The 24,317-nt window shown below is 45.9% G+C and overlaps 1 protein-coding gene across 1 annotated transcript in view; it reads left to right on the top strand.

The window, feature by feature from the left end:
• The window catches only part of Xpd (general transcription and DNA repair factor IIH helicase subunit Xpd), an 88,771-nt gene that overhangs the window by 1,933 nt on the left and 62,521 nt on the right, over positions 1 to 24,317 (top strand). Inside the window, exons 4-8 of the mRNA XM_070522465.1 lie at positions 4,181 to 4,243; positions 4,860 to 4,973; positions 8,711 to 8,824; positions 12,757 to 12,810; positions 20,888 to 20,950. Coding sequence (XP_070378566.1) covers positions 4,181 to 4,243; positions 4,860 to 4,973; positions 8,711 to 8,824; positions 12,757 to 12,810; positions 20,888 to 20,950 — 408 coding nt within the window. The remainder of the gene's footprint in view (positions 1 to 4,180; positions 4,244 to 4,859; positions 4,974 to 8,710; positions 8,825 to 12,756; positions 12,811 to 20,887; positions 20,951 to 24,317) is intronic.

The following is a 24,317-nucleotide window of genomic DNA, read 5'->3' as shown; positions in this document are numbered from 1 at the left end:
TTTTCATAGTAAACACAAGTAGCAGTCTCCCTCTGGACAAAAACATTCCATTTTAAACAAGCGAAATCACTTGCAGTACCATGTACACTTGTACCTCGTTATATAACAAAATAATGGCTATAACAAAGTAGATGAACTCCTTGAAATCCTCGTAGAGATCCGTGTATTTAAAAACTCATTCTAACGAAGTGAAATTGTCCTGCCAATGCATATAATGAACTCAATTCGTTAACCAAAAATACCCGACCATTGCGTGCCAAGTACATTGCTTTCCAAGGGGTTCTGTACTAATTTGCTGTGGCATTTAAAAATTCCCGTGCTGCCCCGTTGAATACACCATAGGGCAACACTGGTCTTTCTCAACGCCTCGCGGAGCTGCGTATCTGAGCACAAGCAGCGGCTCACTCTCGCACTTCTCCACTGGCCTCTCCCCCTTGCGCATGCCTGGCTGCGTGAGCTATGCTGCCACCACGCCGCAAGGTGGTGCAAAAGATTAAAAGATTAGTGCATTCACATCTACTGCATCGTGCGCCGTGCAGGCAGGCATGGCTGGACGTGGCCTTCGAGATATTCGCAGCGCAATCTTGGGGTCACGCCTAGACAGTGCATTCCCTTCTACCTCTCCTTGCGACGTGCCGCACGGGCTGGCAGCTGGGTGTGGCATCCGAGATCGCAGTTGGCACCGGTGCAATCTCGGAGGCCATGAGCCGGCTGAGCCGCGCTGGCATGGCGAAGTTCGCTTGCCTCCGAGATCACACATCAGAGCGCTGTGTTGTGTCCCACAGACGTGCTGCTTGACCGTGACAAGCCGAGTGAAAAGCAAATGTGAAAGACCATTACAGTGGAACGGAAGAAAGGTGTCCAAAGGCTGTCATGTCAAGTGCTAAGAAGTCGCATATATGTTGCGCATGCTGAAGATTCTTATGTGGTTTTATTCAAGTTTTATAGCATGCGTGGCTGTGTAGCAGTTTGCGCGCCTCAAAGCTGTTTTCTTATTTGCACGTTTACAATTGTGCACCCTATTAGCATATATTGCAGTAAATAGTAATAACGGATATAACAAAGTAATTTTGTAATTTTCATCCTTGTTGGTTGTCATCCTGTGTTACTGCATCCCACATTATGCTCCTGCAACAAAAATAGTGAGATACTGACCAGACCAACTAACCATCCTTCTTCAAATGTAACGTAGTTGGTTAAACATCCTCTCAGTGTCATAGCAGCTTTTCACAATGCACAGCAACCCCATCACTGTGTTACTTTGCTTCCCAGTCCATTACCACTGTTTACATATAAGCGATGTTCAGAAAATGCAATGCACCATTGTCGTATTCATGTAAACGTGGCTGTTGAACAAGCAACATGCTTTTGTTCACTCAAGGCGAGCAGACGCTGAATATATGAAATGTTTATATATGCTGATTTTCGCTTGAATGTTAAGCAAAAATGGGGCATACAGCATATTCATGTATTAATACTACTAATAATATTATGCATCTTGGCCACTCACTTGGGAAAAGTGGGCAGCGTTCATTAGTTGTGTTACACCTGCGTTTGTATCTACCCTTTATGAAAGGGCAAACTTTGGGGAGAAATTGGTTTTAACCTGATTTCCATAAGTTTTGTTTGGGGTGCAGAGAAGCAGCATTTAATGGGCTTTACCCAAAAACTAAGAACCCTACGTATATTGCTGACACTTATTGCCATGACCTGCCGTGGTGGCCCACTGATTACGGCATTGCACTGCTCATATTAAAACACATGCAATCCTGACCAACCGCGGCGGCTGCATTTAGAGGGGGGTGAAAGATGGCACTTGTGTACTTCGATTTATGTGCACGTAAAAAAAGACCAGGTAGTCAAAGTTAACCTGAAGTCTCCCCCACTGTGGCATGCCTCATCATCAGATCATGATTTTGGTACAGGAACCTCTTGGAATTTAATTAGTAGAATCGGTACCTTGGCTGTACCTGTAGCTATGGCATCTGTACCTTATCATCAATGATATTGCAATACAGATGCCGTACTGCTTATTGTTTGGTAGTGTGGAGTAGCATTGGCATCCTTCTTGATGGCTGAATTGAAATAGGGCAATGCAGGTTCATTAATATAGGTACTCTTCGATCGGTACATGGCTTGTTGTTATTATTACAGTTACGTGAGTGTTCCTAACAGGCACAACATGAAAACATTGAATTGACGTCGTAAATTCCAGGACTTGCTATTTTGCATAAGTGTGTTCATTCCTACTTTAAATTATTGATTTCGGTACACTCTGTTTTTATTTGCCAGAAACATGATTTTGGCAGAAACGTGTGTTTAGAGTTCACAAAGTTGGTAATTCCAGACCCACATTTCGATTGCGATGTTTATTTAACATTGTAGTAATGGCAGTACTGACTTTTTTTATCTATTATACGTTTTTTAAAAAATGGTATAGAATTACTTCTCTGAGCTATGTGCATTTTGGTCTTTTTCTTTTTTTTTTGCATGTGCATTCTGTTTTTTATCCCTTGAATCATATTAGAAAGCATGTGGGCTGTTTTGTGTCGCGTTAATGACCAATTCAATTTAATGTTACGGTTTAGTATGTCACACATATGTCCTGACGAGGCCATTTTGGCTGCCAATTTACTATTGTGCACATATTATGATGTTGCGCCACCATGTGGCATTTATTTGAGAGAGAGAGAGAAAGGATTTTGTGGTGGCATCCGCATGGGGGCTATTGCCAGCGCCTGGCTCTACTCGGTTCCATACTTCGGGTGCAACATATCAAAGCTACAAGAGAAATTTCGGCCATCAAGAATGTATCACTCAGCATGTTTCATGGTCAAGTGGTTTAGGCATCCAGCCCGGGAAGGGCATGGGTTCGCCACCATTACACATTTCCTTTGTCTTCATTTTTGAGGGACAACTGAAGATGTGCCTCGTGTGAACTCCTCACGGTGGTTTTTAGTGTTGTAAAGGACATTAGAGGTTAAATTGGATGTTGCGCCAAGAGTGCCCCCATCAGCCTGGCTGTGCTTCGCTGCGAGCCTGCTGCAAAGGGCTGAAAGGGAAAAACCCAAAATGAAAACAATGAAAAGAACAACGATCTAAAACAATGTACTAGCAGCTGTATAGCACAGCTCGGTCATTTTTAAGGGTTAAAACTTGTTTTTATTTCTTACTGAGTCTGAATGAAGAAAACTTTAGCCTATGTGCTGGGGTGAGCTGTTTTCTCAACTAGTTCCCAACCATTCTTTTTTTTGTGTCTGCAGGCATGCCCACTAGCCTCCGCAGCATTGCAGATGATTTGTGTAACTCAGTGTCTAACAACAGCATTTCTGTGAAGCAGTGATAAAAAAGGCAGTGGCCCCAGGGTCTTGGGTTGGTCTGTCGGTTTGCAAAGCTTGTCTGTGTGCTGTATGGTTTAATGGCAGGAAGGGCATAGGAGCTTGGTGACACACATAGGAGCTGAGGACTGCCTGAACAATTAGGGATAGAATGAAAACTGATAAGTGAAATGCTGAGATACAGAAAGGTGGTGGTAGTCTTGGTATTTGAGAAGAAACAGGGGTGGCCAATATTTTAGTCAAGATTCACGGGAAGAATTGATGTTGGGCAAGTCATGTAATGTTTAGGGCGGATAACTGCTGGTCTACTAGAGTTACAAACTTGGTGCTAAGGGAAACGAAACACAGTCATGGATGGCAAAGAACCTGGTGTTGCATTGAAATTAGGAAATTTGCAAGCATAGGTTGGAGTCAGTGCATGGGAGACAGGGATAATTGGAGATCGCCTGGACAGGCCCTCATCCAGCCTAAGATGATACTGATGACATGGTGAGCCACTGTGCATGCAACATATTGGGATGGCTTCATTCTTGGTGCAGGTACGTTGAGTTGACCTAACGGCCCTCTAAAGTGGGCATCTTAAAGCCACAGTGGGGGCCAGAAATAATACAGGTGTCACAAGTGCACTTTTGATCATGATCGGCCCCTATTGGAGTTCAATTTCTCCATTGTCATTGCTTTTTTTACACAAGCTGCAGAATGGAGCAATTGCAGTTTAAGAATTTGATGGCATTTGGGCCTGATCGTGAGTGAGAGTGCCCCGGGGTATAATTTGAATGAGCACAAATTGTGGTCATATGGCCCCAATATGCTGTTTGTTTTTCTTTATGATTGCATTCCAGGCCTTTCCTGCCATGGTATCAAAGCTGCTGTACTGCTCGCGGACAATGCCCGAGATTGAGAAGGTGCGGTGTACTTTTTTTTCAACCATCTACAACGTTTGAGCCATTAGCTATGAATTTTGACGAGCCATCATAGCATCATCCAAGCTGAGCAGTGAAGGAAGGAGTTGGCAGCGTGATCGCGCCTCTTTTGTACTGGATGACAACCTGAGGAATTGGCCCAATCTCCACCCAAAAAAGTGCCCTGCACTTGCCCTTGTTCTGTCTGCGTCACACAGCCAAGGAACAGCGATATTAACAGAAGTTTGTCTCCACTATGCTGTCATGCAAATAACTGAATGTAATTGGCTGGCACATCTGTAGAAATTCTCTTAGTTGGACAGTGGTCTATCTGCCACAGCATTCTTAGATTGTCACCCATTATTTTTTATTCTCAATCAACCTAAAGAAAGAAGGAGGTTAGCACTTTTCATACCCATAGCTAACGGTTTGATCAAGACGACACAGGGAGCCTCTCTAGCTGTGGCAACTAATATGAAATTTATAACAATGTAATTACACCATTAGACCAGGGGCAAAGAAGGTTGCAGGATTTCGGAATTAATCAGCGCTGCTTGCCAGCGAGAGTCAGTGTTTGTGGATCACACTCTCGGCCCCTACTGTGTTGTGCCTTCTGCAGGTGGTGGAGGAGCTCCGTCGTCTGCTCGAGCACTACAAGCAAGAGACTGGGGAGGAGATGTCTCTGCTGGGCTTGTGTCTCACTTCTCGCAAGAATCTCTGCATACACCCACAGGTAAACGGGGAAGGGTGGATGGTCGTCTGAGATGCTGTGCACAAAAGTATTCTGCAGTTACAAAGGTTTAGTAGAAAGAGTGCAAGTATGGAAGCTCAGAGGTAAACTATTGATACTATCGAACGTTAGAAGGAAGTTTAGAAAGAAAGTGTAAACGTAGTATCTTGCGCCCAGTAGTAGCTCGTAAGTAAATCTTACAGTGGACAGTTGACTTTCATAATTTGACCCACATTTAGTTTTTATGCATTCAAAGGGTGGGCATACAATATGGACACTTTGTTCCATTAGAACACATGATAATTTGAGGCTTTGTACGTTTTGCCAGGGTTGAAGTAATGGATCGTTGGCTGCCTAGCATTGTTGTTTCTCCAATAACCATGTTTCATCATCGTTTTGTTCAGACCACTGATCTTTCAGGTCTGTGTAATGGTATTTATCGCTTTACTGTTATTGCATGAGTTGGACAGCGACAACCAAAAGTTTAGTTGCCAAATGGTCTTGTTTTGTTTTTCAGGCTTCACCTGCATGAACAGTAGCGCAAGTATCTTTAATCCGAATCTCTGGAATGTTTGTTCTTACTCATGCTCCAAGTGCTTGCTCTGAAAAGCGACCAACGCAGACAAAAAAAAAAAAAAAGTTGCCTTTCTTAGTTATTGTGTTAGTCATCTCACAAGATCTGGCAACGTGAAGAAGCATTGTTTCCGATCGGTCCCCTTAGTGCTGTTCCCTTACTTTGTTCTCATATGTCTCTGGGAGGCATAGCCTTGTTTGATGAAGCTGGAAGTTGCTGTAATATTTGAAATGCAAGAGTGAACAGCGTGGGCTACAGTCAAACTTCATTATAATGAAGCTGCAGGCGACAGAAAAAAAAAATACAACGAACCTCAATTTAATGAAATTTGCGATGCAACAAACTATTTTAATTTCCGGACCTTAACTCCATTGAAAATTGTGAGTTTTTTTATTTGCCTATGCAATTTGTGACACGGTTTCGATTTACCGCAGCTTTCGGACATTGTGGCTAGTAAATCTAGCAAGAAACTGTAAAAATGTAGGCTAAGGCAAAAGTTATTTTAAATGTCCTTCCACATGAAAAGTTTGAGTGGTAAAAAATCCTACATAGCGCGCGCACTGGGACACAGTACGCAGGAAACACTGCTACACCATTTGTCGCATGTGTAAGCAAGTTGCGGAGGCACCGGGGTGCACAATCGCTCGGAGTGCTAGAAAAAAACTCTGCAGCTGACGATTCCTTGTGCGCAAGGTGGACGCATCGCAAGGGAGTGAATGCGCGGTAACGTGATCGAGCACGCGCTAGCAGGGAGGATGCCTTGTCCCCCAGTGCGTGTGTCTCCTCCTCACATGTGGGCCACGTGCCGTATCTTGAGGGTAATCTGCAGCAAATGCAAAGGCCGAGCCGAGACAGTTGGCTGTGTGGCTGAGCGCATACACAGCCCACGTGCCCTGTTTTAGAGGTACGCCCCACGTTCCATGGTTGGGCAAGCTGAGGTGGCGTGGCATAGTATGCTGTCTTCCTGTGCGTTTAGTGCTAGAGCTTGCATTACCTTGAGTTTCGGAGATGCATTGGAGCGAGGGGCAGACGAAGCCTTCACTCCCTGCTGCTGGTGCTTTCCAGTGTAGCGTCCTCCCACAGCGGGCGGCACTATCAGCCATGGGGGTGGAGGGAACCCAAAAGCATGGCTGGCTTTGCTTTGTACTGCAGAGTGAATGCATCGTTCACACGGCATGAAACCACGGTTAAGCCTCGATATAATGAAATCGGTAAAATCGGCAATTATCTTTGTTATATCGAAATTTCATTCTATTGGAATTTGACCTTGTATGCAACAAAGTACAGTCACCGATCGATTTTTCTTGCACAAAAAGGGGCCGCAGAACTTTCCAAATTATTGGGCAATCGGAAAAAGCAAATTTGAATGAGAAAACAATGCTTTTTTTATAAATTTGGGAGTCAGCGACGAATGGTATGGGTTTATGTCGCGTACGTCGACGGTATCTTCACATCGGAAGTACGAATTTAGCGAAGCCGGCCACGCTTTCACGAGCGCTCCGTCCCCGCGCCTCAGGTAGTTAAATTTAAGTACACGTTGCAAGAGCTCCAGGCAACATGACATAGTGTGCTGTGTTTTTGATTTGCCTTCCCTTAGCACTGTTCCCGCTTCAATGCAAATGACCAACTAGCTGATGTGTTCATGTTAACAGAAGTCAATGTTAACTTCATGTACAGCTTTATGACAGTAATGGATACATTGCCATGGAGCCATCTCCCACTTCAGCAGACGTCAGAAAGAAAGCAACAGTGAAGGTGACAACGAATGAACTAGAAAGCAGCAACATTAAGTTTTTCAGAGGTTTGCTGTGCACTGATGAAGGTCACTTTTATAATAACTGAAACATGGCTGTGAAGCCATACTTGAAGGCAAGATTTGCAAACTAAGGGGCCAAATATCAGGTTGGTTAGGGTTAGAGGCAGTGATCTCCCTACACACCCCCCCTAGGTAGTGTGTAGACCCCCCCGGTTCTTCTGGACGCACCCCCCCCCTCCCCCCTTGAAGCTCTAAATTTTACTCATGTCAATTCTTGCAATAAACGTCTGGGCAGTTTGGTCAAGTGCCAATAAAAGGAGGAGTGAAATACCACGTTACCTTCTAAAGCGAGACAGAAAGAGAAAATAGGCACCTGTCTACTTTAATCTAAGGGGCTTCCAACGAAGGACCAAATTTCTCTGGAAATATGAAGCCCCATAGAAGCTTTAGCTTTAGTGGGCGTCAGGTGAAAAGAAAAAGGAATGGACGTGGTTCGAGGCACGAAACTATAAATGGAGAATGTTTTTAAATATAAACAATGCTAATCAGTATTGGAAACAAGTGATGCAACCTAAAGGAAATTTTATAAAGAAATTAAATGGAAAAGAAAACAGCACGCAGCCATGGTGCATAGACCCTTCTAAAAAAAAAATCCCTACAGGTCTACAGGTGGTGCCACAGGCTAAACCCACCGGAAGACGTCCCAGAAAACTTCCGGTCTTTGATGTCTACCTGTCTTTATGCTTGGTTTACGTGGCCACGTCTCAGCTTTTCCGAGTAGGCGGCCGCAGTTTTTTCGTTAAAATCTTTTCCTGTGGCGGTCCTCTTTTCTGTGCCCCCTTTATAAGTGCTGCATAATTCGTGTACTCCTTAAACATTGTTTCTAAAGCTTAAATCTCGTCACTGGCGCTGGCAGCAAGTTTGAAAATGTCCTTATACACTGAAGAATGGTCAGACATTTAAGAAATGAATACTGACCTTTTTCGGTAAAAACTGAATTTCTAAAGAATAAGTGCTTTTTTTATTTTTCAGATTAAATAGAAAACACTGCCTCCCAGGTGTATATAGAGAAAAAGGAAAACGTGATGGAGATGAGCATTTGGGTAATAGACGTCTTTTTAACTAATGCACTAAAAAAGAAACAGTTTATATAGTTTATCTAGCCTCCGCCCCCCCACAGCCATTGATTTGATTCCTGGGGAAACCCCTGGTTAGAGGTTAGGTTAGGTGTGCTGTGCTTCTATACATGTTAAGGAACCCCATATGGTCGAAATTAGTCTTGAATCACCCAATCATGGTGTCCTTTGGATTCTACTATGTATGTTCCGGGGTGTTAAGCGCCATAGTTTGTGCTTTCATATTTAAAGTGAGGGTTTACTGTGTGACTAGAGCACATCTGGCATGTTGCAGGTTAGTCTGGAGCGTGACGGCCGGGTAGTGGACGGCCGGTGCTTCAGCTTGACGGCCTCGTACCGGCGGGCGCAGGCCACTGACCCAGCCACTCAGTGCTGTTCCTTCTTTGAGGTGAGTGCGACCTTGAGCGGTCTTCTGCGGCAACACTATAATCACCCGAGTTACCTGCATTTATATTGTACCAACCTTAAATGTTATGCTTACCATGGCTTAGTTCTTGCTCATGTTTGGAACAATGCAAAGTTTTTTCATTCGGGATGTACTGTCATACAGATGACATCTATGCATCGGTTCATCCACGAGAAAAAAAAAGAGAGATAAATTATAATCATATGCACACCACCCTATAGGAAAACCCAGCTGGAATAAAGATCATGGGCCACTGCAACACTGCAGAAGAATGAGTTGGTTAAACACTGCTGCATAAAGGATGGGGGCACATGAATGTAAACACTCGCAGAAACGAAGCACCCACAACATGACATGCAAGAGAGATGGCAAACACAAATGCTGATCATGTGTCTTGTAGTTCGTCTGGAAAGTTAACCTTTATAGTCGCAAGCAAAAATCTGGGGACCACTAGCTGTGAAAAAAAAAATATTTTCTTCGCGGTCTGGGCGGGCAGGTTGTAAATAAGTGGTGTAGCCTGTGTGTGCCTGTTTCTTCGACCAATGTAATGCACCAGGACAATTGCAGGTTGGCATAATTGTGCTAGAAGACACTAAACGTTTTTTGGTAAGACCGTGGTCTTTTTGTTCCGGTTTGCACATCTGTAACATGACCTCTCTGTTGCTGTCACGGGGCAGCCACTTCGTCACGCTGCTCACTGCTGGAGCTTTTTCAGGGTTGCCTTTTCACTTCATCTAATACAAAATGGAGCAATCATATTGTTGAATTGCATTTATTGGATTGGAGTGGGGAAGAAATGAAGCTGGGCAGGCTATGTAATGCTTAGTGAAGATAGCAGGTGGTCTATTGGAGTTACAGAATGGTTTCCCAGAGGGAAGGGAAGCGAAATCGACGACGGCAGAGAACCAGGTGGTTCGATAAAATTTTGGAATTTGTTGGCATAAGATGGGCGTCAGCTGGCATTAAATGTGTAATAGGAGATTGCTAGGAAAGGCCTTTATCCAACAGTGGTCATAACAAGGATGATGATGGTAATTCCTTGAACTGATATTGAGGCCCCTGCTTACTTGATGCACCTTGATCTTGCCGTTATTGCTGCAGTATAAAAGACAAAGATAAAGGAAAGACATTAACGACAAGAATTCGTTCCAACTAGCAACTGATGTATTTATTGATTGAAACAAGCTTTTTTAAAGGCACCAGGCTTTCCCTCCTTGCGCTTGCTAATCGTATTGACGTGTCATAACCATCACTACTTAGGTTTCTAGCAAAAACAGCCCGGCATCATACTATAGTAAGACTTCATTAACTTCAATTTCACAGGTCTAAGAAGAATGTCCAACTTAACTGAATGTTGAATTATCGAGTGTACAAAGAGAACAATAAACAAATGCTAACTACATCAACACGATTTTATTTACTGAATGAATCGGCAAATCCTGTTTCTGCTTTGCGCAAAAGCAGTTCAGAAGCTGCAATTCTCATCATCTCGTGACTGATTAGTGCTCCCGGCAGAAAGGGCCTCGCTGCTTCCTTGGCATTGTGGCCATGGCGTGAAACCCACGTCTTCATCCAGGGCATGGTTTTCGCCAGTGAGCTGGTGGCCAACAGGCTGTCCATTTACCAGATTCGATGCCAGTGCGGGCTGCGGTATCGCCTACACGTTGCGCTCGGTCAAAATGAAACCATTGCTCACCGCAGCTACTGCGAATGAAACTGTGGTTGCTGTCGATGCAATCACGGATGGAGGGCAACCACGCAATTCTGAAGACACGCAGCCAATGTGCACCGAGTCACAATGAAACTGCTGTTTGCTGCATCCGCTGCGGACAAAACCGTCGTCACTTTCGATACCACAATCGCGTGTGCTGACAACACAATCGTGAAGGCACGTGACCAAAGCGCTATTTGAATGAAACTACTGCTTGCCGCAACCACTGCAGACGAAAGCACAGTCACGATTGACACGGTCACAGATGGTAACTGCGTGCTTCTGAAAGGCATAGCCAGTGCACACATTGAGTAAAAAAAAAAAAGTACTATTTGGCATAACCGCTGCGGACGGAACCATGGTTGCTGTTGACACGATCACAGTGGCCACTAGGCAGTTCTAAAGGTACGTGCTCAACACAGTGTAACACGCAGCAGCATACGAAAGAATAAAGGCCATAAAGACAAAAAAATATGAAGCGTTCCAGAGTTCCTGTCGCTTTCCGCTGATGAATGGCAATGCGGACTTTGTTGCTTCGTTTCGATTGGATACTAGCGAGGCCTTTGCTCTTTTACGTTGCGCATTTGCGGCTCTCCGAGCTTGCTTGGCTCCACGGTTTGGCCAAATGCATCCATAGGAAGATTCTGAATTATCCGATTTTCCAAAATAATGACATATGAGTTAACGATGTTTTACTGTGACAGACACCTGGTAACCTCATGGTCAAACATCCAACAGAGCGAGTTCACTGTCCAGGAGGACCAATGATGGCGTGTTCACGCACATGCTGTATTTACACGATTGTGTGTCGACTCGAATGTAAGTCAAACCCCCCCTTATTGCGTGACAGGAAGAAAAAAGGAGAGCATACCCGAGGGCGCATTCGATAACGAAAATTTATTAGTAGCCGACATGGTCACTGGACTACTCGTCTTCACTAGTGCTGCCATTGTCATCGTTGCTACGGTCCCACAACACGTCGTCGTCCCGCGAAATTTCACATTTGGCAAACGACCGCACCACGACATCTTGTGGAACAGCAGCCCACGCCGAATGCACCCAACCACATGCAGCCATCAGGGAGGCTCATTTGACACGTCTGATTTGGCGTAATTTCGCGGTTTTCTGCCGCCAGCCACTCGTACTCATGGCGGAGCAGGTCCTTAGAAGGCAAAGATACGGGCTTGTTTCATGACATGTCGCACTTCGTTGGCAGGGACCGACCACGCATTTCAGTGACGTACAACGTAAGCTTAGCCTACAGCTCCGGAAAGCGTCCAGAGTTCGGTATATGGGAAATTCCTCACTTGCCGTCACAGGTGAAAATTTCGCTTCGCTGCAGTCGCCACTCTCACACCACCCATTCAGAAACATCGAACTTGCGGCCCACTGCTGCAATGATTTGTTTCTTCGGCATAAAGGCCGGCAGCCCCCTTGAACGCTGCTGTGAACGAGTGCCGAACGATTAGTGGGCCTAGAGCACTCATGACGACTGGGGAAGCACAGAAGTAGCATGTAGCCTGCAGTCAAGTGGAACGCGTCAAACCAATGCATTTCATCAAACTATAGAGAAAGCTAAGCACTACAGGGAAAGAGAAACCAGTGAGCGGTGTCTGCTCTTCCATGAACTACCGATACTCCCCGCAAGTGCCGCCGTTCTGAGGATGCCACTGTGAATGGAACAGCAGCGCTTCCATCAACTATCGACCCCCCCCCCCCTCCCATGAGTGTTGTGTGCACTGTAAAACTCTCAAAAATGTTGAAAAACCCTTTTGAAAAGTGAACAAACACACGATATAGTGAAAAGCTACGGGTAGGCCCATAGAGCAAACAAAATTGTAACTACGTTGTAGCTCCTGTTGGTCTCGCTTTTTGGCGGTGCCATGTTTTGGTTTCGATTGTAAGTCGACCGCCCCAATTCAGATTTTCAAATTTAAAGAAAGTGGTCAACTTACAGTTGTGTAAATATAATACTTTGACTTTATAAAAAAAAACAAAATGGCCGCATTAATTTTCTTGCTATGGCATCTTTGTAGTGAAACAGCACCTGCCTTCGCTCGAGCTCCGATTAATAAAAAACGTCAGTTGCTAGTCAGTGTGCAGTGCTGTCACTTTTGTCTTTCCTTTGTCTTTGTCTAATGGAATGATGTGCTAATGCCAACTAGCCCCATTTACCGTTGATCTCGTTGCCCTCTCTGCGCAGAACTTCGACGCCCAGGGCCGAGACATTCCCCTGCCCACTGGCATCTACAGTGTGGTAAGTTCGTTGTTAGTGCTTTGCTCGAATGCTGATGTTTCTGTACCCTGTACAGTCCATCAAGCGAGAAAAGCTGTGGGGGCTTCTGTTAACCGTTGCATTGAGGATGACAACCATGTTTTAAGTGCCAGCTCCAACAAAAGTTTGATCCACGTAAAAAAAAAAAAAACAACCCATTTTCTGCTGCCTGCAGTGCATGCACGCGGGCTTTCTGTATCACGTGTTCTTTTACCGAAAGCTGTAGTATGTTACACGCTCGTTTTTCTGTGTGCCATCAGCGCATGGGTCAAACGTTTGGTGGAAAAATCATGAAGCACATTTATTTACATTTGAGAATCATTCACACTTTACTGTGTGCAGTTTTTAAAGTCACAAGCATTTCATAGTGCGAAAAAGTTTGAAGCACTCCGGCATGGACGGTCATCCTCTGGTGAATTTGAATCCCACTTACCATCAGGTTCATTTTCATCAGTAGAAAAAGGCTCAGACAAAGTGCTGTTGTCACAACTCTTGTCATCACTGTCACTATCCAGGAGAATATCCAATATCTCACTCTCAGGGACAGCATGCCAGCTGCCAGATAAGAACAACCAAAGACATACAAAAGTGTGTTCAGATAACTATTGCAGGGTATCAGTAACTTATCTAACCATGTTCAGGTAAACTGACACCAGTGCGGCCATCCATAAATAGCTTCTAAAAGTACAAAATACGGCTGCCCGGCACATGGGTTAACACAGTGGAGATATAGAGGAACCTCCGTGCAAAATATCATGTTTGAATTACAAGGGAAAGCATCGTGTAAAGATAGAAAATATTCCCATTGTTGATATGGAAACTGGGGGCAAAAAATAGCGTTTCCATTATTGCTGGCTGGAAGTGCTACATTACCTGGAATGCGCAGCTCCTTGGCGGTACCTCCCAGATTAAACACCTTATCTTGCAGGCGATGTGCTGGGACTTAAGTCATAGCTGCTGCACGGTGCAACTGGGTGTGATCTGTCCTTTGTTGAGCAGTTTTCAGCTCTCTACATGGTGTCAAAGCGTAACCCAGGAGATTGGCGCCCGTTAGTTGTTGAGCGACTACCATGCGCTCAATGCAAGCCCCGTCCCTGATCGCTATCCACTCCCCCACATTCATGACGTTGCAGCCAACTACCTAGCTGAAACGGTAGTATTCAGCGATATAGATTTAGTGAAGGCCTACTATCAAATTTCTGTTGAGCCAGCGGACATCCCAAAAACTGCAATTGCGACACCATTCGGGCTCTTCGAGTACGTCCGCATGCCGTTCGGGCTCTGAAACGCTGCTCAGACGTTCCAGAGGTTTATCAACGAGGCCAACCAGGCACTCCTCTTTTGGATACCTGATTGACTTCCTGGTGGCTAGCACTCCTCCAGAAAAGCATAGCAACCATTTACGCCTGGTGTTTTCTCTGCTCCGGGAATGTGGCCTTCTCATCAACCCCACAAAGTGTGTCTTTGGTGCCCGCAACGTCGAGTTCCTCGGGCATCGCGTGACTCCTGAAGGAGTCTGGCCATTGGAAAAGAAAGTTCAAGCCTTGCGCAAGTTCCCTCGCCCAACATCACTGGGAAAGCTCCACGAGTTCTTTGAACTGCCCTACTTCCACTGCCATTTTCTTCCCAACATCATCTGAATTATTATGCCACTAACCTAGCTTCTCAAGACCACTAAAGCTCAGTCTTCTCCACTGTCCTAGACGTCTGACCCCAAAGAGTCCTTTGAAGCTGCGAAAAACGCATTGGTAGGTGCCACCCTGCTGGTGCAACCCTTACATATTGCATCAATGTGTCTTATCACCGATGCATCTAGTGTGGCTGTTGGCTCTGTTTTACTACAGTTCCAGTGCAACTCCCGGTGCGCACTGAGATTTTTCTCACAGAAGCTGAATCCTGCTCAAGCGCACTACAGCACGTTTGGTCACGAGCTGCTTGCGGTATACAGTAATCCCTCGTTATTATGAAGTCGGTGGGACAGTGAAAAAATTTGTTGTAAGTAGTAATTCGATATAAGCAACCACTTGAGAAAGGCTAAAGCAGTCGAGTGCTAATTGCGCCACAACTGCGATGAAGTCAAAATACAGTGTATTCAGTGAAGTAAAACTTTATTGAGGTGCAAAAAAGGCAGTGAGCCTTGGCTGTTTCAAGTTCTTACTGGGTGCGAGCAACTCCTGTTCTAATTTGACCAAGCATTGCACGAGGCCGTGGTCGCCACCCATGCATTCAACCTTATTTCGCAGCAGGCATTGGTACTCCCGCGTCTGCACCATAGTTGGCACTTCACGTGGCTCTGCATCCTTGTCGACTCCATCAACAGTGTTAATTAGTATCTTCGCATCCGTCGCTAGGGCGACCACGGGAGCAGCAGCGTCAGCCAACGCAAATGTCTCCAAGTCACCTTCTACCTCTTGGCCAGCAATTTTTTGAGCAGGCTCGTACAGATCGCTGCGAGTCCGGTCATCGTCAGGGTCGCTTCGAAGGTGCGACTTCTTTCCATGAAAAATTCAGCAAATAGATAGTATCAAGCAAATCAATGTTGTACCTCATGCTGGCGTCATACGCTGTGAGCATTCACTGCAAAGGGGCCTTGCGGTACAGCGTGCGGGCGGCCTCAATGATGCCCTGATTCCTGTGCTGCAGTACCGCGGTTGTGTTTGCAGGCAAACATTTCACAGCCATCACCTTGAGGGTGTCGATCTTCCCGTGGCTCGGATAATGGTCATTTATGAAGAGCACTTGCCAATTCTTTGTGTCGAACCGTCTATCCAGAAGGCGCACATAGTTACTTCTGTAGATGCATTCCTTTTGAATACAGTTGAACCCACTTATAATGATACAGTTAAACCTGGATATAACGAAGTTGACAAAAGCTCGCAATTTTTCGTTACATGCAGGTTTTCGTTACATGCAGGTTTCGCATGAAGGCTCGTACGAATGATGCAGAAACGAAACCAAATAGCTCAATATATCCGCGAAGGTGAACTCACCCTTCAAGCATTTATTTTACACCAAAAAACTGCGTAATTTGCGCTTGCTTCTTCGGCACAAGTGACGGCGCAACACGCCGCTCCAAAGAAGCTAAATCGTGTAGAGCTCCTTCATCGTCGAGCGAGCCGACGAAACGGCGCATAACATCCATTGCGTTCATCACCTCCTTTGCAGAAGGCACGTCACACGGATCTGCCTCACAGGCACCATCATCACCGCCATCGGGACTTTGCACGCTTTCAGCTACTGCTGCATCAGACATTTCTTCTGTAGCCACGGCGGCGTTGTCGGCAAACAAAAAGTCAGTCAGTTCAACGTCGTCGGGTACACCACCGTTAGTGCATAGCTCGTTCCACGCTTCGGCCACATCGGACGGAGTAGAAAGGTCTTCCTCCTCCTCCTCGTCGGCACCAGCCCGTGCGTTTTTGGCTATTCCGGCCTTTAAAAAGCAATTCGCGATAACTTCTGCCCTCACCTCTTGCCAGGAGGCAGCAAGCATCTCGACTGCTTGATAAATGTCGATCTTCATCTCCCGTTCCAGACGGATGTCGAGAAGTATCTTCTGGATTAGTCGGCGCCGGTAACAGCATTTAAAACTGTTAATGACCCCTTTGTCCAGGGGCAGAGACGTGCAGTTGGCCGGGAAGTAATGCAGTTCGATGTTCGACAGCTGCAGGCCCTCGACGTGGTGCGCCGAGCAATTGTCCAGCAGTAGGCAAACTTGACGGCCTTGCCGCTTGACGTCCTGGTTAAATCCCTTCAACCACTCAGAAAATATTGGCCGAGTCATCCAAGCTTTGGAATTCGCCACATACTTCACGGGCATACGCTTCGTCCCCTTAAAACACCTGGGACGGGCACTTTTGCCGACAACTAGCGGGACTCGCTTGTCTGTGTCGTCGCGGTTGGCACACAGCAGAATCGTTATGCGGAGCTTGCTCTGCTTTCCACCGCGGCAGTCATCGCCTTTTAACGCTAGCGTGCGGCCTGGAAGCATCTGATAAAATAGGGCCGTCTCGTCGGCATTGTAGACATCAGCCGCCTCGAAGCGACTCAGGATTCCAGGCAGCTCGTCAGCCACCCACGAAGCAGCAGCATCGCTGTCTGCGGAGGCAGATTCGCCGCTGATTACTCTTCCGACGACACCATGCCGGCTCTTAAATCCCTGCAGCCACCCGTTGCTTGCCTTGAAATCATCATGGCCCAAGATACACGCAAAATCCTTTGCCTTCTGTTGCAAGATCGCACCACTTATGGGTACATTTCTGGCTCTCGTGTCCAAAAACCATGTGAACACTGCCTTGTCCACATCAGTGTATGTGGACAGCTTCAGTCTTTTTTTCTTCGAGCTTGTTCCCGACTCCACTGCGTTTCTGATGCTGTGTTCCGCACTCAAAATCGTTGATAATGTGCTCGCTGGAATGCTGAAACGGGCGGCAACGTCCTTCTTCTTCTCGCCCGCGGAGACAGCATTTAAAATTGCGAGTTTGTCTTCAAAAGACAGAACTTTTCGTTTTCTGGCAGCAGAACTCATCACGACCAACCGACGACGCAGTTAGAAGCGGAGACGCACGACTACACGCCGACAGGCAGGCCTAGCACCTCCAAAACAAGTCGGACAAGCCAGTACCAGGGCACAGTTGACACACGCACACGTGCAGAGCGCAGGACAACACTCAAAATGGCGAATGCAACGCATCCATAGAGAAAGAAAAAAAGTGACGCATGTCGTTCGTCATGGAGTGTCGTTCGTCATCGTCCCTCTCCCTTCCCGCGCCCTGGCAATGAAAGAACCGGCTATCAGCGTTGCTTTTCAAGTGAATTCTTACACATAAGTGCGTCTAAGCTGTTGAAACAAATAAAAATCACTAAATAAGAATGCTTGTCCTCAAATCTAACGAAACAAAATAAATCTGAAAGAGAAATCAGCTGCCGATACCAATGCCACCTGGCGTCACGCTAGACAAGCAAAGCCTGAAAAGACTGCTACGTTAGGCACGGAGCGGCGCTAGTTGCCGCCATCATCATCATCATCGCTAACTTTGCTCGGTCGCGGCAATCCCTGGCGTTCGCGTAGCTGCTGGCTCCTTACAATATTAATATTCAATAATCTAGAGCATTTCTTCGGCCGAATTTTCCTTAAAAGTGCAAAAAGTAATGACTGATCAGCTTTGGGAGTTCGTTACATCAAGGCTAACCGCCGCAACGCGTTCGTTACATCAAGGTCGAAAATACATGGGCTTCAATGGGGGCAGCGTTGGGGAATTCAAAAACTTCGTTAAATCCAGGAATTCGTTACATATAGGTTCGTTACATCCAGGTTTAACTGTACCAGTTTTAACAATACATCAGTTATAACAAGGAGAAGCTGCTGCACCGTCCACTTTTGTATGTTTTTCATAGTGAAATAACCCACTTACTACAATGCCCCGATGCAGCATTATCGGTTATGACGATGAAGTCTGGCTGCTGGGTGTCCGAGCCAGAAGGTAGTGAAATGCGAAATCTTGGAAAAGAAAAAAAGAAAGTGAGAAATTCGAGATGCTGCATGATGAGTCGCTGCTCCAACAGCCGCCACGTGCTCATTTTCCAGCCATCTCGGCGCAGCTCTCTCTCATCGCCCTTCCACCCCTCCGAACACGAATGGGCTGTGCCCATAGCTCTACGTTGCCCCACCCTAGGAAACACGAACGGACTGCTCCAACTGCGCCGCAAGCAGATTGCTCGCATGTTGCTCACAAGCTCCTCATTCAACACAGTTCTGCAAACAGCTTAATTGCTCACGTTTCTCTTTGTTTGTTGTATCGGAGTCGTTCCTGGCCATGCAGTTTCTCAGCTTCGCTTGACTTGTGCCGAAATGGAAGATGGCTGATCCGCCCGCTGATCATCGGCAATGCACAATGTTGTCGGTGAAAAGAAAGTGCAGGGCTGTAGATTTGGAAACTAAGTACTTCTAACCGATGAGACGATTGTCGCGAACGTGCTTGCATCAGATAGCAATGGCAACGATGGCAGCGATGAGATGGTAGGGCGGGCTGCCTTAACGTTGTCCTCACAGGAGGCCCAGCCCTCCTGTGATTCAGTCTCTCTGGGGCTTCGTTTTCGCAAGGAACCTTTCGCTGCACTATGTGGAGCCCTTGGATGCCTTGGAGAAGGATGTCGGCAAGCTTCACGTGTAGCGTGCAAGGCTGATGGAAATAAGCTTTCCATGTGTAAGCCACTAGAAGTGTGTGGCGAGATGCTTGTGGTGATCTCCCTTCAGCGTTTCTTTGGGATCTCTCAAGCTGACAGGCTGCCGCGGCAACCTTCTCCCAATGTTTTAAAGGCCCCTTTTCAGGCCACCAAAGCGATGCCTCGGCAGTGCTTGCATATTGCTTGCTACCTATGACACCTCTTTGCAGTTGTTATAGCAGTGCCATTCTTTAACGTCGACAGCTGCGGCTTGTTACGTGTCGTCGAAGCACTCGGGAAGCAGTTAAACGAGTGAACACAATCAGCAGCCAGATGGAGGAAGGTGGTGGGGAGGGCACTGACCTCCCCACCATTATAGTGTTCTCACATCAGCTCTGCCATCCCCCTATTTTGATTTTTTCACCATCGCTGGCAGACGCGCCTTCACCATTGCTCGTGGACGTGCCTTCACCATTTCTCGCGGAGGTGCCTTCACCTTCGCCCGCAGACGTGCCTTCACCATCGCTTGTGAACGCACTTTCACCATCGCTCACGGATGCGCTCTACCGGTCAACCACGTCCGCCGTTGACAAGCTCGGTAGCATCTGCTTCTACGAGTGGTTTTCTCCCTCTTTTCCATGCCTGTCTTGGTCTTTCATACCCATTCGCAACTTGATTCCTTTGGGGCTCATCACAGAACACGTGCGTTAAGCTCACGCAATCATCAGTCACATTAATTGGAATGCGCAGCTCGCTGCTGCGCAGATGAACGCGAAAGAGGTTCATCAGCAATTCAAATCTACAACAGCCAATAGGAGTGTGCCCTGTGCCCCATGTGACTACTGCGCCCAATCACAATGGCGCATTTGCCTTTCTTTCGCTTATGTTTGTTGGTTTATTTTTCGGTGGAGAAATAGGTTGCTCCAGCTATCTTTACCTCCGATCTCTCTTCTTTACGATGGTACCAAGATGGCGGCACTGCGTCAACGGATAGCCGAATGATCCGCGGTGCGACGGGGCTTTCCGAAGCCAGATTTTGTCGCAATTTTTGATGACGGCATTCTAGGAAAGTGCTGTTTTCTTTATTTCTACCGTGTATTTTGTTATAATATTTCACTACAGGGTAAATAATGGTCCGTGGATGGAAAAAAAAATTAATTGGAAAATCGAAAATTTTTACAATTTGACCACTTCGATTGCCGCGTCTCCCCAAGTTCCATCACACACATCGAAACCCAAGACGGGCAGAAAAGCGAGCCACAGACACGCGAATTCGGCATTACGCTCAACTATGACCACTATGCGGATCAAGTGCCAGCTGTGCCTTCACTTAGACTCTCCCATGCTCTGCTATTATGTCAGCGTAAAGTATGTAAACTGGGTATGTTGTAAAGAGCCAGCTGCATTATTTTCTCTCTCGAATCTGCGAGGTGCCTTTGCGTCAGCACTGGAGGAAAGAATGTGTTAAGCATTAAGTGCGCTTGCTTTTAGCATAAGTGCGAGAGTCAAAGATTGTAGTCTCTCCGAAAAACTACAGCATCACCATTCGATCGTGGGACTGCACAGCAGCAAAGTTGAGGGTGCGTTCTTTACGCGAGGAAAAAAAAATCTGATTTCTCGTGGCTAATTTGGCGGTGCATTCATTAGGCAAATAAATACGATATTTGGAAGCTGCTAGTAATAATAAAATGATGCAGTTACCAGTCCTGTGGCTCTTGTGAAATTCCTTCAGTGGTACGTACTAGCCATTGATAACCAACTCAGCCAAAGTGAGACAGCATGCCGGTTGGCTTCTTGGAAAGCTGGCAGCGGTGTGCTGCTTGCTACTGTGCCAGCTTTGTGTGATCTTGATGGTGGCTCAGTTTGCGATCTCGATTCTGTTTGCTCATTCGTGCAGGATGACCTGAAGGAGTATGGGCGGGTGCACCAGCTGTGTCCTTACTTCGTGGCACGGCAAGCTGTGAGTCCTTTTTTTTTCTTGCTGATTCATGGTGGTGTACCATATCTTGCTGCATATAAGTAAACTCTGAATAAATTAATCGAATCTTTTATCCATTCTGTTGCCCTGGGCAATTGAATCCTGTTGATGAGTCGCTAAGTCAGCCTGTCAACTACAATGAACTTATTGGCTATGGTCTTGCGTTGCTGAGCTCAAGGTTGCAGGTTTGATCTCGGCCACATTTTGATGGGGGTGAAAATGCAAAAATGCTCGGGTACGTAGGTTTAAGTGCATATAGTCATGTGGGCATAATTAATCTGGAGTCCCACACTTTGGCATGCCTCATAATTAGATTTTGGTTTGGCGCGTAAAGCTCCAGAATTTCATTGATTAAAATTTTGACAGGATGCAGGCTAAGAAGCTCTATATATTCGCAAACAACATACTATGGTAATGAGGAGAAATGTGCAAGGATGGAGCTTCAGTGCGTACGTGTTGTGCTAGGTACTCTGGCATAGCTTGACAGCGATTTTAGTTCCTTGGAACAGGTACGGAATCGGCGTGGCATCCATTTGCACTGGTTTCGCATTTGCCTGAACACAGAAGAGGAAAGCATAAAATCAACTCAAGCTTGACACTGAGTGGTGCTTTTGTCTTATTTTGCTTTTGTAAAAATGTGTTTATTTTACCTTTCCCCAGCTTGAACAAATGTGAATGACAATGCGCAACTTCTTTCAAGAGCGATCTTCAGGGTGTCTACCAACCGGGAAAACCGTGAAAACCGGGAATTCTCAGGGATTTTTAGTAGTCTGGAAAAACTCAGGGAAAACTCGGGGAATTTGTGCCTCCATCAGGGAAAATTAGCTGTAATTTTATTGAAAGGGTCGAAAGTCGCGGTAATGCTGGCTCGAGTAACAGACAGGAATTATAACGAATCGTCATTGACGCCCTGTCGTCGGCTGGAGGAGTTGCCACTGTAGAGTCAGCGACCGACTTTCCGGATTCCCGATAATTTGGACGGCTTAGCGGCACCACCACGTACCCCATAGGGTCAATGTATCAGAATGTCTGAAATTTCGGACGCAAGAACTCTTTGGCGTCCGATTTTCTGGACGTTCTGCATGACCGCAGGTCCGAAACGGCATTAATCAAAGCCACCACCGCTGCCATTTTGATTACCTCACCGCCTCGAACCAGCGCTATCGCACGCAGACCCACTGGCAGCCATAGCCACCACTGCGGCAACGCTACGCCTAGCTGCTTCGACGTTCGCTGTTAAGCTGCTTGCCGTTCGGTGCTGTGTTTCTTCATTTGTCCGCTGTCAGCAATAATTTTGACTTCGAAGCTCGGGAAGCACGACGCATTCCATAATGCTGTTTCCTGAAAGTTAGTTTTGTCTCAGTACAGTTGTGTGACGCGGTGAAGCATTAGCAAAAGTATTGCAGTGAAGCCTAACAAGCATAGCGAGGGGCAATTGTCACGGGACACAGTATGTATTCCTTAATTTGACACGCTTGCACCCGGCCTCACCTGTCACAGTAGGAGCCCCGCTATGCCTAATAAGTGTACTGACAGGCATTCAGAGCTTTTCCAGACGTGCCTGTGTCGATTTGAGCCCTTAAGAGCAGTAAAAGACATGCATTTATTTTTTCGGACTGCCTGACTTTTCGGAAGTTTTCGCGGCCCCTAGGGGGTCCGAAAAATTGGACGTTGACTGTAAACTGACCAAGAGTATGCTTCAAATGGTCCGTAGTGCGAACGCGTGACAGGAGTATGAGAACAGAAAGGACCAACGCATTGTAGAATGAACGGGGAATGAAGTATGCGAGTGCTTCTTTGAAGGAGCCTGAGCTCAAAAAACACTCTTGGCTGACGCCGAGATGCAGGTGTCCCTCATACAAACCAAAATAAACTCTTTAAAGCAGTGAAACACAACACTGAGGCGTCGTGCGCGGGCTGTATGTCAGGACAGTTGAGGTTGACTTACGAGCTGTTGAGAGAGACTCAATTGTGACAAAATTCGGGCCTCATACCACTGAGCTTGCTATCAGTTGGTATAAGTAGCTCATATTTGAAAATATTTGCTTCTGTATGCATCTCCTTTTTATTTGTATTTGAGAATGTCTGACTCGATTTGCAATTTCTTTCGAAGACATATTTTATTTGCTGTGCATTTTGCTAACCCCTCCCTTCTATTCTTTTTTTTGAATAGCATAAACACTACTCCTTAGTATTCAAATTGGATTAAGTCGGTTCTCTTAAAAAAAAATTTCTTATGCTTACGAAAGAGTGAGAGCATCGAGCGATATGGTTCCAGCCCGTCTTGACATAAAACATAGTTCTGCATCACTCAGGGAATTTCACAAAGGCACTCATGGAAAACCTGGAAAACGCGGGGAATTTGGAAATGTCAGCTTGGTAGACACCCTGAATCTTACTTGCACTTACTTTGCCTTGGTAGCTCTCACTCCATAGCCGTAGAAGTTGCCCACGAGTATAGCCTGGACAAGGATTGACTGACCCCTATCTCTTCTCCCACTGACATTAAAAATATGTGTCCTGCCGAAGGTCCTAGAAGTCACTACATTTTGCTGTAGCAACACTGAGTGCTATGAGAAGCACTCTTTACCTCCTTGGTTAACCCCCTTTTTTCTCGTTCTAACACTGAGTACTGTGTTAGATGATGAGGCACTTTCTTATGATGTATGTATCTGACGTGCAAGTGCTGTTTATAAATAACGAAATGCAGTTGCCTCACAGTAATTCACTCTTCAGCACAGAAACTTGAGGCTGAATTAATGGGAATTGCTCCTTTATCCTGCAGTATACATAAATAGGATAATGATGACAAATTCTGTCTAGGTTAACTTAAAGTTCCGGACTCATATTTTGTAATTTTCCATTTAATTTTTTTTTGTTTTTTCTTACCACACGTCAGACCAGGGGGCCATTCTCTCTGACAATGGTGGCGCAGCAGCGTCTGAGCCATGTCCAAGTCAATGGTGAAGGGTGTAAAAAACTTAATTTACCGATTTCTGCCAGTTGTTGCAGTGTACATCATTTTTGGTAATAAAGTGTTTCTTCTGCACCTTGCTCAGTTTTTTATCAGTAATTTCGTGGGAAAATTCATTTGTAACGAACTTCTGATACGGCAAACACATTTTGTGCAACGAAGGTGTTTGTCATATCCGAGCTTGACTGGGTATATTAAACTCGGAATAATACAAACCTAGATCTGTCTGGCTTGCATTAGAACGCTAGTAAAATTGCCGGCCGATTACTCGAACATGCTTGATTATCAGTTGGAGTGTGCGAATATCAAAATTTTCGAGTGTGAATCGAATATGAATACTTAACATCAAATACCAAATAATGATATGCACATGAA

Source organism: Dermacentor albipictus, chromosome 7 (genome assembly GCF_038994185.2).
Source record: "Dermacentor albipictus isolate Rhodes 1998 colony chromosome 7, USDA_Dalb.pri_finalv2, whole genome shotgun sequence".
In the NCBI taxonomy this organism is placed as follows: domain Eukaryota; kingdom Metazoa; phylum Arthropoda; class Arachnida; order Ixodida; family Ixodidae; genus Dermacentor; species Dermacentor albipictus.
Note: the sequence above shows the minus strand (reverse complement) of the source record. Positions and strands in the feature narration are given on the sequence as shown.